Here is a 13710-nt window from a genome sequence, read left to right as displayed (position 1 = left end):
TTCTGCATCTATCGAGATGATCATGTGGTTTTTGTCTTTTCTTTTATTTATGTGACTTTTTACGTTTATTGACTTGCGTATATTGAACCATCCCTGCATCCTTGGGATGAATCCTACTTGATATGGTGGACAATCTTTTTAATGTATTGCTGGATGCGGTTTGCCAATATTTTGTTGAGGATTTTAGCATCTATATTCATCAGTGAAATTAGCCTGTAGTTTTCTTTCCTTGTAGGGTCTTAATCTGGTTTTAGAATTAGGGTGATGCTGCCCTCATAGAAAGAGTCTGGGAGTCTTCCCTCCTCTTGGATTTTTTGGAATAGTCTGACAATGACAGGGGTTAACTCTTCCTTAAATGTTTTGTAAAATTCTCCTGGGAAACCATTTGGCCCTGGGCTTTTCTGTGCCGGGAGTTTCTTTATTACAGCTTCAATTTCCCCAGGTGTTATCAGTCTGTTCAAGCTTTCTGTTTCTTCCTCCTTCAGTGTTGGAAGATTATACTTTTCTAGAAATTTGTCCATTTCATCGAGGTTTTCAAATTTCTTGGCATATAATTGTTCATAGTAGTTTCTGACAATCCTTTGTATTTCTGTCGTATCAGTGGTTATTTCCCCTCTTTCAATTCTCATATTATTAATTTGGGTCCTGTTCCTTTTTTTCTTGATGAGTCTGTTTAAAGGCTTGTCTATTTTATTTATCTTTTCAAAGAACCAGCTTCTGGATTGGTTGATCCTCTGAATTGTTCTTTTCGTCTCTATGTCATTCAGTTCTGCTCTAATCTTCACTATTTCCTTCTTTCTACTTCCTCTGGGATTTCTTTGTTCTTGTTTCTCCACTTCTTGAAGTTGTTGTGTCAGGCCTTTTATTTCAAATGTTTCTATCTTTTTTTAGGTAAGCCTGTATTGTTATGAAATCCCCTCTCAGGACTGCCTTTGCTGTGTCCTATAGGTTTTGGACTATTGTCTGTTCATTTTCATTTGTATCCAGAATTTTTTTTTATTTCTTCTCTTATCTCATTTTTGACCCATTCATTGTTTAATTGTCTCCTGCTCAGTCTCCATGAGTTTGCAAAGTTTTGAAGTTTTTCCCTGAGGCTGATTTCCAGTTTCAAGCCCTTGTGGTCTGAGAAAAATTTGGTATTATTTCATTTTTCCTGAATTTGCTGAGGTTGTTCTATCATGTGGTCTATCTTTGAAAAACTGCCATGAGTATTTGGAAAGAATGTGTATATTTTTTCTTTGGGATGTAAGGTTCTATATATGTCAGTTAAGTCTCTTTGATTCAGTGTGTCTTTCAGCTGCACAATATCTTTATTAATGTTTTCTTTGGAAGATCTGTCCATTTTTGACAGTGGGGTGTTGAAATCCCCTACTATCAGTGTGTTGCTGTCTATATCTTTTTTGAAGTCGTCCAACAATTTCCTTATAAACTTGGGGGCTCCTATACTGGGAGCATATAAGTTTACAATGTTGATGTCTTCTTGATAGATTCTTCCTTTAAGCATGATAAAGTGCCCCTCTGGGTCTCTCTTTATGGCCTTTGTTTTGAAATCTACTTTGTCTGATACAAGTATGGCAACCCCGGCATTTTTCTCATGCCCATTTGCTTGGAATATTTTTTTCCATCCATTATTTTCAATCTGTGTAGGTCTCTTGCTCTGAGGTAGGTCTCTTGTAGGCAGCATATGTGTGGGTCATGTTTTCTTATCCATTCAGCTACCCTGTGTCTTTTGATTGGGGCATTTAGTCTATTCACATTGAGAGATATTACTGATAGAAACTTACTCATCTTTTCTCTTTGTAACTGTGTTCCTCTCTCTCTCATTCTTTTCCTTCATCTTCTCAAGCCAGTCCCCTTAGCATATCTTGGAGTGCTGGTTTGGTAGAGATGTATTCTTTTAGCCTTCTCTTGTCTGGGAAATTCTGTATTTCCCCTTCTATTTTAATTGAGAGCCTAGCTGGGTAGAGCAGCCTTTGTTGTAGGCCTTAGCTTTTCATGACTTGGAATATTTGTTGCCTTTCCCTTCTGGCTTGTAGTGTTTCTGTTGAGAAGTCAGCTCCTATCTGCATTGGGGCCCCCTTGTATGTTACTTTCTCCTTCTCCCTTGCTGCCTTGAGGATTCTCTCTTTGTCTTTGATAGTTGCCATTTTAATGATGATATGTCTTGGAGTGGACTTCCTTGGGTCCCTCTTGTGTGGGGCCCTCCGTGCCTCTTGGATCCATGATACCTTTTCTCTCCTCAAGTTAGGGAAATTTTCCAATACTACTTTTTCGAGGAGGTTCTCTATCCCTTGCTCCTCTTCTCCATCTAGTATCCCTATTATATGGATTTTATTGCGTTTCACGTTGTCCTGCATTTCCCTAAATGCCTCTCCATTCTTTTTGAGTCTGTTTTCCATTCCTTGTTCTTTCTGGGGGCTTTTTTCTACCTTATCTTCCATCTCACTGATTAGATCCTTCGGTTCATCCAGCCTGCTTTGGATTCCTTCTACTGTGTTCTTCAATTCAGAAATGGTATTCTTCTTATCCTCTTGTGTCTTCTTGATAGTTTCTATGTCGTTTTCCAGGTTGATATAGTTTGTTGGAAGATCCTGATAGTTTTTCTGCAGTTTCTCATAGTTATCTTTAAGCGGGCTGAGCTTGTTGAGCTTCCTTAGAACCATTGTTTTGAATTCAATATCTGATATTCCCTTGCCTCTATTTCATTTAGCTCTCTCTGTGGGGAGTCCCCTTTTCCACTCATTTGGGGGGAACTTCTTTTTCTTCCCATTTTTGTGAGAGTCTGTTATTTATTTATTTATTTATGTATGCATGCATGCTTCTGGTTCAGTTGGGCCATCTAGATTTCCTGACTTTGTGAATTGAACTTCTATGGTAGTAGGCAAATTTATTTATCTATCTATCTATCTATCTATCTATCTATCTATCTATCTATTTATTTATTCCTTTACTTTTCTTTCTGGGCCTACCTCTGATGATGTCAGTTGTTGATCCTATATTACCTTGTGTTATTTGTTTCAGCCTTCCAGGAGTCTACTGTCTGTGCCTGAGTCCTGCTTTGGGCAGCTTTGTGACCCCTTCGGCCAGGCACTATTTCTGTGGATGGCTCTGCACTCTCACGCGGGCTCCTTGATCACACTCCCTGGTCCAGCAGGATCCCCGTCCCGGGGCTTGCGCTGGTTGCCCCAGCCCAGGGGCCTTCTTCATGACCTTGCATACTCCTCTGGCCCCCCAGGCCATCGGGCACCCTGGCACTGGTAAATTTAGGGTCTTCTATTGTGTGCTTTCCCCACTTTTGGGTCTTCAGATGCGTTGCCTGCCCTCGCCAAATGGAGACTATGGAAATGGGAGGAAGTCAGCTCCAGGACTTTCCGGTTAATCTTATCTCCGGTCTCTCCTCCAGGGACTCTGGGCTGCTCTGTGACCCCTTCGGCCCCAGATCTACTATTTCTGCTGACTGTTCTGCACTCATGGGCCTGCGCAAGTTGATTTACACCTGCCCTCGCTGATCTGCGCACTCCCTGGCAGGCCCCATCGGTGCCAACCTGTGGGAGGCCTTGCCAGCCTGCTCGAGCCCTCGCCAACCCGCGCGGGTCCACACACACACTCACCAACCCTTGCCGGCTACTCGGCAGTGTGACTTCTACTCTCTACTCTGCCATCTTGAAGTTTCATATCATATGTATTATTTTAAAATGTATTCTCACAACTCGAGGATCTAATGATAAATTAGCTCTTAGAATTTTTGTTTTAAGTAACTGATGACAAGAATTTTTGTTGACTTTTATATGAAAATAATTTAATCTTAGTACCCCAACTATATCTAAAATGTTTAGATATTGCTTCCCTTATGCCATCACTGTGTAAAAAAAAAAAACATATGCAAGACTTACAACTTAAGGTATTTTCACCTCTAGTTATTTTTCCTTACAGATAATCCAACTGATGTGAATGTCAAGGACTGTATTTTGGTGATATCAACCTACTCTAAATGTACAAATGCACAGTAGAAAAAAAATCTAGTTATTTCCAAATACATTTTTGTTTATATTATGTAGACCAAAAATCTGAATGATTATCTTTCTTTTTAACTTTTCTTCAGTCTTCAGGAGTGATACAAAATAACCATGTACATTTTTAAAAAGAATATTGACTAAAGATTCATTAATATTATAATACAGTGTTCTAGTTCTAAGTTTTACTCACTTATCAGGAGTACAAAGGTCAAGGATCATTTCCTGGACATTAATTTTAATTTCAGAAGAGTTTGTATTTGGCAGTTTAATTTTAACCTGAAAGAGAAAATAAGAAGAAAAATGCTGTTGTCTTGAAGAACATGTAATTGGGAGAGTATAAGAAAGTAAAGGGGAATGAGAACTAATATTTATGAAGTGCCAACTATGTGCCAAGTTATGCTTTTTCCTCATAACAATCTTGAGAAGCAGATATCGCTACCTCCATTTTACAGATGGAGAAACTGAAATACAGGGAAATTTAGTGAGTGACCCAAAGGCAATAGGTCGTAATTTGACTAAGATCTACCTGACTGCAAAGCTATATAGAAACATTTTAGTTACTTGCCTATAACCTTCTTTGCCTGAACCTACATTCCAGTATATGTGCTAAAGTTGAAGACCTTCAACTGCCTTTGTATTGAGTGGTCCCTTATATAAAAAAAGAGCTTAGTTCTCATGTTAGGTATAGGTTGATGATGCCATCTGGTAGTCTCCTGTTATAAACTCCCATACCACATTTCCTAGAGAATTACAGGAGCCCAGAAAGTTTGTTAACATAAGAGGAATAAGAATATGACCCCTCCACATAAAATGGGAATATTTATTAGTTTTGTAAGATTTCACTTGAAAATGTCTCATTTCAATTACCACATGAATCAGCAATTACACTCCTTGATATATACTCAAGAGCATTAAAAGCAGGTATTCAAACAAAAACATGCATATAATGTTTTTGTTCACAAAAGCAGTATTTACAATAGCCAAAAGATAAAAATGGCCCAAATGCATATACATTGGTGAATGGATAACCCAAATGTGGATTAATGGAATATTATTCAGCCATAAAAAGGAATGAAGCACTATTACATGGATGAACCTTGAAAACATCAAACTAACTGAAAGAAGCCAGGCACGAAAAGCCACCTATTGTAGTACTTTTATGTGAAATATCCCAAATAGGCAAATCCAAAGAGGCTGAAGACAGAGGGTGGCTGCAAGATGCTAGGGAGAAAGAGGAGTGACTTTTAAATGAGTATAGACTTCTTTGGGCTGATCAATATGTTCTGGGATTACATATTGGTGATAGCTGCACAACATTGTGAATGTACTAAATGTCACTAAAGGCAAATTTTATATTAGGTGTATTTTATCACAATACAAGGTCTCTGCCCTCTAATTTAATTAATTCTCTTTTTGATAGAAGTTGATTATCTATTTATCTGTCTGCCTATCTGAGATGTCATGACATATGGTTTCCAAAAACAAAGAAAAACAACCTAAGCTTAAGGTAAATTATGAAGCTCTATCTAAAATGAGCTAAAAGACGTGAAATAGTGGACATCTGGTAATTTCAGAGCTCAGATGGCAAGGATAAAAAGCCAAAGGTTTTGAAGGCAATGTATATCAAATAACTAATGGGGAAAATGGAATTCCCTATAAAAAGCTTAAAGTAGGCAACAGTATTTTTGCAATATAAACTATGTACCCATGCATGTCGGTGAGTTAGCTTACTTTATTAAATCTGTATATAAAAAATATAGGTAGATAGGACTACAGAGGTCTTACTATCTATATCTATATCTATATCTACTATATCTAATATACATATATATATCTAATATATATACCATATATATATACCATATATATATATATATATATATATATATATATAATCTCCTATTCTCCTCACAGGAGATCCACTAGCCGCATCCTCTGCACTCCTCATGCCCCACCCTCCACACTCCCCATTCGCCTCCCCTGTTGAGCTCAGGCTGTGGCAGAATCTTGGACAGACTGAGAGGTATGGTTCTTGGATGGGGGTCATTCTTCCCTCACGCGTCCAACTGGTACAGAGCCCTCCTTTCACATGGCCAAATCTTTGCTTGTGCTTGATAAACTCTGCTGCCTCACCCTGATGACTGCCTGAGAACAGTCCCCATCACAAATGTCTGTGAGCACCCAGTGGGTGGCAGCTAGATTTGGTATACCCTGGGACATTTTCTGAGTGGCCTCAGACCCAGCATGGGAACTGAGTTTGAACCTTTATCAATCTAATGAACAATAATCACCCCTACCTGGTTACTCATTGAGAACTTTCCTCATACAAGTTGAGTACAGTGAGAGGCTCTTTCAGTGACTGAGGCTATCAAGCAGTTGGCATGTGGAGGCATCCAGAAGCAGATCTCAGGATGCTTTGGAACTTCCATTGACCTTCACCTGTCCCTGGGCCCAGTGATAATAAAAACTAGCCTTTGTGCAGAGCTTGGTCCTTCCTGCACACAACTAGGCCCGGAGGAGGCAGCCACAAACTGGAACATTTTGTAGCTCCAAACAGGTTGCTAGGGCCAGTCACAGGCAGAGTCAGCTACTGGCCAGTACCACAGTCCCCCTGCCGGAGGCTCTAGAATCAATACAACCAGTGGCCAACTTCAGACAACATCAGAGGAGGATCCAATTAGCTTCACAAGTGGCATATCCACAGGACAATCATGGCAGGCATGAGACCCTGATGAGATGAATTCTGCTCCATGTGTTCAGCACCTACACAGCAGCTCATACACCATGGTTTTGGTCAATACTCACAGTAAGCCAGCCTGAGGGTTGACCCGATATATAAACAGGGCAATAGTAATCAAGACTTGTTTACAACAGAAGGGCCCATATAACCCACACAAGGGACATTCCTGGAGCACCCAGATTAGGTGATCAAGAATACTACACCATTGGGTCTCACAGGGTTCCTACTACATAAGGCCACCCTACCAAGACTAGGAGTTATAGAAGGTCTACCTAACACATAGAAACACACACAAAGAGGCAGCCAACATGGTGATACATAGAAATAGGCCCCAAATGAAAGAACAGGATAAATCTCCAGAAAAAGAGCTAAATAAAATGGAGGCAAGCAATTTACCAGATATGAAGTTAAAAAAAAATGGTTATAAGGTTGCTCAAGGAACTTAGTGAAGACTTAAATAAAAATAGAGCAAGCATTAAAAAAACCATAGAAACAAACTAACAAAAAAGAACCAGTCAGAAATGAAGAATACAATATCTGCAATGAAGGGAATAAACAGCAGGTTGAATGAAGCAGAGGATCAAATCAGAAATTTGGAAGACAAGGTAGCAGAAAACACCCAATCAGAAGAGCAAAATTGAAAAAGGAATTAAAAAAATAAGGATAGTTTAAGAGAACTTTGAAACAACATGAAGCATAACATCAACATCATAAGGGTACCAGAAAGAGAAGAGAGTGAGCATGGTATCAAGAATATATTATAGAAGAAAAAAATGACAAAAACTTCCCTAACATGGGGAAGAAAAAAATACCAGTCCAAGAATCCTGGGAGTCCCAAATAAGATAAACCAAAAGAGGCCCACACCAAGACACACCATTACTAAAATGGCAAAAATTAAAGACAAAGAAGCTTAAATGCCACAGAGAAAGACAGTTAGTTACCTACAAAGGAGCTTCCATAAACAGTCAGCTGATTTCTCAACAGAAGCATTTCAGGCTGATAGAGATTGGCATGATACTCAAAGTGATGAAAATTGAGGACCTACAACCCAGACTACTTTGCTCAGCAATGCTAATATTTGAAATTGAAGGACAGATAAAGAGCTTCCCAGAGAACAAAAAGCTAAAGGAGTTTGTTGCTACCAAACCAGTATTATATAAAATGTTAAAGGGTTTTCTTGATGAAGAAAATAGGAGGAGGAGGGGGGAAGTAGGAGGAGTGAGAGAAGGAGGGGAAACAGAAGAAAAATTTTAAAATAATAAAATGGCAATAAATATGTATCTATAAATAATCATTTTACATGTAAATGTCTTAAATGCTCCAATCAAAAGACATAGGGAAGTAGAATGGATAAGAAAACACAACCCATATATTTGCAGTCTAAAACAGATGCACATCAGAATGAAAGATACAAACAGACTTAAAGTAAATGATGGAAAATGATACATTATGCAAGTGGAAAAGGAAAAAAAAGCTGGGATAGCAATACTTGCATCATTAAATGGAGAGAGATTCATAGAGAGAGCTGGCTGACAGCTGTTGTAGGGTAGAGGGTGGGTGCTGGGTGGAGGGGCGGAGGGATTGAGCAAAAAAAATCCTATAGTAAGATTGATAAAGGGAGCAATCCAACAAGAGGATATAACCCTCATAAACATTTATGTACCCAAAACAGGAGCACTAAAATATATAAAACAAATCTTGATGGACATAAAGGGGGACATTGGCAATAATACAGTTATAGTAAGGAATTTTAAAACCACATAGACATCAATAGATAGGTCTTCCAGAGAGAAAATCAATAAGAAACAGCAGCCTTAAATGACATACTAGACCAGATTGGTTTAATTGGTATCTCCAGCCCAAAGCAGCAGAATATACATACTTTTCAAGGGCAAATGGAACATTTTCTAGGATAGACCACATGTGAGGACACAAAACAAGTTTCAATTAATTTAAGAAGATTGAAATCATATTAAGCATCATCTCTGACCATAGTGGTATAAAACTAGAAATAAATCACAATGAAAAAAATGAAAAATGCACAAACATATGGAAGCTAAAGAATATGTTATTAAACAATGAATGTGTTAACAATGAAATCAAGTAAGAAATCAAAAGATACCTTGAAACAAAGGAAAATAAGAACATAATAACACACACTTTAAGGAACACAACGAAAGCAATTCAAATAGGGAAATTTATAGCATTATAGGCCTATTTCAAGAAACAAGAAAAAATCTCAAATAAACAATCTAATTTTACACTTATAGGAACTAGAAAAAGAACAGCAAACTAAGCCCAAAGTGAATTGAAGGAAATAATAAAGATCAAAGCAGAAATAAATAAAAGAGAGTCTAAAAAATACAAAAGATTAATGAATCCTAGAGCTGGCTCTTTGAAATGATAATCAAGATTGAAAAACCTTTAACCAAACTCATCAAGAAAAAAAGAGAGACAATAAAATAGATAAAATCAGAATTGAAAGAGGAGAAATAACAACTGACTCCAAAGAAATACAAGGGATTGTAAGAAAATATGAACTTCTGGCCAACAACCAGAACTGCCAGAAAATCAACCATATGGAAGTCCAAAAACCAAGGAGTTAAAGAAGAAACATTCATCAAGACTGTGCCATAACACAATGAAGTGGGTTGCCCCACCCTGGTGAATACATAAGACTCCACCCTTTATAATGTAACATGTGTGCTGCGACAGAGAAATATGGCCTAAATGTAAGAACAAATCAAAACTCCATAAAAAGAAATAAGCAATGAGGAGATAGCCAACCTATCAGATGCAGGGTTCAAAGCATTGGTAATCAGGATACCTACAGAAATGATTGAGTATGGACACAAACTAAAGGAAAAAGTGAAGGCTATGCGAAGAGAAATAATTAAAAATATACAGGAAACCAACAGTGAAGAGAAGGAAACCCAGACTCAAATCAATGATTTGGAAAAGAAGGATGAAATAAACATTCAACCAGAACAGAATGAAGAAACAAGAATTCAAAAAATGAGGAGAGTCTTAGAAACCTCTGGGACAAATTTAAACATTCCAACATCTGAATCACAGGGGTGCCAGAAGGAAAAGAGGAGGAATAAGAAATTGAAAACTTATTTGAAAAAATAATGAAACTTCCCCATTCTGGCGAGGGAGAAAGACGTACAAGTCCAGGAAGCTCACACAGTCCCAAAGGAGTTGGACCCAAAGAGGAACATGTCAAGACATATCATAATTAAATTACCCAAGATTAAAGATAAGGAGAGAATCTTAAAAGCAGCAAGAGAAAAGGAAAGTTACCTACAAAGGAGTTTCCATAAGACTATCAGCTGATTTCTCAAAAGAAACCTTACAGGCAAGAAGGGGCTGGAAAGAAGTATTAGAAGTCATGAAGGCAAAAACCTACATCCAAGACTACTCTATCCCTCAAAGCTATCATTTGGAACGGAAGGGCAGATAAACTGCTTCCCAGATAAGGTCAATTTAAGGGAGTTCATCATTACCAAGCCCTTATTATAGGAAATCTTATAGGGACCTATCTAAGAAATAGAAGAAGATCAAAACTATGAACAGTAAAATGACAACAAACTCACAACTATCAACAACTGAACCTAAGAAAAACAAAAACAAACTAAGCAAACAACTAGAACAAGAACAGAATCACTGAAATGGAGATCACATGGAGGGTTATCAGTGGGGAATGGGAGGGGGGAGAATGGGAGAAATGGTACAGGAAATTAGAATCATAATTAGTAGGTACAAAATAGACGGGGAGGTTAAGAATAGTATAGGAAATGGAGAAGCCAAAAAACTTATATATACAACCCCTGGACATGAACTAAGAGGGAGGAATGGTGGAGGAAGGGGGCTGCAGGGCAGAGTTGGGATAAAGGAGAGAGAAAAATGGGACAACTGTAATAGCATAATCAATAATATATACTTTAAAAAGAAAATGTTATGAACAAATATATGCCAACAAATTAAACAATCTGGATGATGTGGATAAATACCATTATAGGCCAATATCCCTGATGAACATAGATGATAAAATCCTAACATATTAGCAAACCAGACCCAGTAATACATTTAAAAATTTACACACCATAATCAAGTAGGTTTTATTCTGGGGATGCAAAGTGGTACAATAACCATGAATCAATAAACATGATACTCCACAGAAACCATATGAAGCATAAATATTTCATGGTCTTATCAATAGATGCAGAAAAAACATTTGATAATCCAGCACTCATGTATGATAAAAACACTCAGCAAAGTGAGAATAGAGTGAACATACCTCAACATAATAACAGCTATATGTGACAAGCCAAAAGCCAACATCAAAAAATATATGAGATCTGTCCAGAAGGTATCAAACCATGTAATATGAAAAATAGACACATTTATTGAAGAAGATACAAGATAAAAGAAACATTGTACATAGGACATTGATGCCACTGTCCCCTTCATATGGGCAAGTTGGGACCTCACACAGTTCTAATCGTTGTCAGGTGCCCTGTAGTATTTTCCTGATTCTGATCGATGGTCACAAGACATGATGCATGAATGGGTGCATTGTCATGATGAAGCTGCCAATCACAAATTGCTCATAGCTGTGGCCTTCTGAATCATACGAATAATTTCTGCAGAGGAATGTTCACAATTAAAACAAAATTTAGTGCAGATTTGTTGCTCTACTTGCTCAGTCATTTTCAATGTGATGGCCACACAGTACATATGCTCACTCAACAGCTTCTACTGCACCCCTCCACCCCTGACAGGTACAGTGAAGTCATCACTATTTGCACATGCACATTCCACTCCACTTACCTTGACTGGTTGTCCAGAAAAAGTCCAGCCACTGTTACTATAATGAGAAGGGTTTGGGTGACATCAATGTAACTTAGTGGTAGCGGTAAACGCTGTTGAGTGAGCATGTGTACTGTCTAGACATTGCATTCAAAATAACTGAGTAGAACAATGAATTACATCTAATTTTGATTAAGCTTAAACATTCCACCATGGAAAGCATTCAGATGATTCAGAAGGCCACAGTAGGAGCTCCAGTGGTGCAATTGGTTAGTGCGCGGTAATTATACAGAAGGCCACAGCTATGGGCAACTGGTGATTGGCAGCTTCCTCACAACATGCTGGCTCATGCAGCATGTTTAGTGTAGATATTTTTGGCAAAACATCAAATCACCCAGGTGACTCAGCCCCTCTACAGACCAGATTTGGTGCCCTGTGACTTCTGGCTTTTCCTCAAACTAAAATCACCTTTGAGAGGGAAGAGATTTCAGACCATCGATGAGATTCAGGAAAATACAACAGGGCAGCTGATGGTGATTGGGAGAACTGTGTGAGGTCCCAATGTGCCTACTTTGTAGGGGACCGTGGCATCAATATCCTATGTACAATGTTTCTTTTATCTTGTATCTTCTTCAATAAATGTGTCTATTTTTCATATTACATGGCTGGATATCTTCTGGACAGAATTTGTATGTGTGTATGTGTCTCCCATGGTTAATATTTTCATTAAACAAATAATTACCTTGTAATTTATGTTTTGAAAGCTTAAATGTTCATAATTAGAGATATTTTAAGTGAAATAAATTAAACGTTTCTCAAAGAGGTAGATATAGGTACTCTACCTCAAAGTAAGTGAGTGTTTTATTGGACAAATGCCCATTTTTATTGTAACAACATTCAAATCTGACATTCGAGTTTAAGTGTTCTTTAGTTGCAGGATGACTCATGTCACCTGGACCAAGAGATACAAATATTTGTTCTTTAGTGACAAAAGTTTAGATCTTTCAAGGGAAAAAATTTATGACATCTTTGAAATTTAGATACAGCTTTTGAGTATAGTTTCAAAGTTGTTCTCAAAATAACTTGTAACTCTAGTGAAGAGTAATTCAGAAACAACTAATTTTTCCTCTTAAGGAAATAAAAAATAGTATACTAAAATGGCTTCAGAAGCAGGATGGGAGAGGGAACAAATTAAGTGGAATGGTACCTAATATCTTATAAGAATGAAGGTTCAATGAAGAATCTTAATAGAAAAAATCCTCCTGAAATATAAATAAAACTTCTTTAGAGATACTTTTAATGAAAACCTTAAAATAGACATAATTATTTGTTTACTCCTAACTAATTGTACTCAAGACCTAACTTGTTCAATATTAGTTAATATAGAATGTCACTGACCATGCACTTAATTGTATTGATGTTTGTCTCTTTATAAAGGATGTAAATTGAATTTATTCCAAAGAATAAATTATTTTAATAGGTAAACTAAGAAAAACTGTTAAAAATTTCATCGGGAAACTTGCAAACCTTTGGGAGCTCAAACTTTGGAGAGAAACTTGGTTTTGAATTCTGGTCCTGTCACTTATACCTTATTTATTATTAGCTACATATTGTTATATATCCAAAACAAATTCCATCCTGACACCGAATTTATGACTCAAAACAGCAATAAACATTTATCTCACATTTTCCGTGGGTTAGGAATTGGGGAGTGGCTTAGCTAGGTAGTTCTGACTTAAGATCTATCATGAGGTTGTAGTCAAGATATTGGCTATTGCTGCAGATATCTGAAAGCTTTATTGTGGCTAAAGGTTCTGCATCCAAGATGGCTCACTCACATGGCTGTGGGTAGGAGGCCTTGGTCTCCATAAGGCTTAGGCTGTTTGAATGTCCTTATGACACCACAATAGTTTTCTCCCCAGAGTTAATGACCCAAATGTGCTGGGCAGAAGCAATGCCATTTTACACATAGCCTCAGAAATTATATCTTTTTTCCCTGTAATATCCCATTGGTTATTCAGGACAGCTCTATTAAATGTGAAAGGGGACTACACAAAGGGAAGAATATCAGGAGGTGAGAATATATGGGGGCCATCCTGTAGGCCGGCTACCACAGTATCCATGTTCAAACTTTAGTTCAA

General features: G+C 37.6%; 1 protein-coding gene across 1 annotated transcript in view; it reads right to left on the bottom strand.

Annotated features, from left to right (window-relative positions):
* The window catches only part of DNAAF6 (dynein axonemal assembly factor 6), a 75886-nt gene that overhangs the window by 8694 nt on the left and 53482 nt on the right, over positions 1–13710 (bottom strand). Inside the window, exon 6 of the mRNA XM_054576914.1 lies at positions 4207–4292. Coding sequence (XP_054432889.1) covers positions 4207–4292 — 86 coding nt within the window. The remainder of the gene's footprint in view (positions 1–4206; positions 4293–13710) is intronic.

The sequence above is a fragment of the Pteronotus mesoamericanus genome, unplaced genomic scaffold, assembly GCF_021234165.1.
Source record: "Pteronotus mesoamericanus isolate MK-2021 breed Mesoamerican mustached bat unplaced genomic scaffold, CSHL_Meso_final contig_37, whole genome shotgun sequence".
Classification (NCBI taxonomy): Eukaryota; Metazoa; Chordata; class Mammalia; order Chiroptera; family Mormoopidae; genus Pteronotus; species Pteronotus mesoamericanus.
This window is presented reverse-complemented; position numbering and strand designations above follow the sequence as displayed.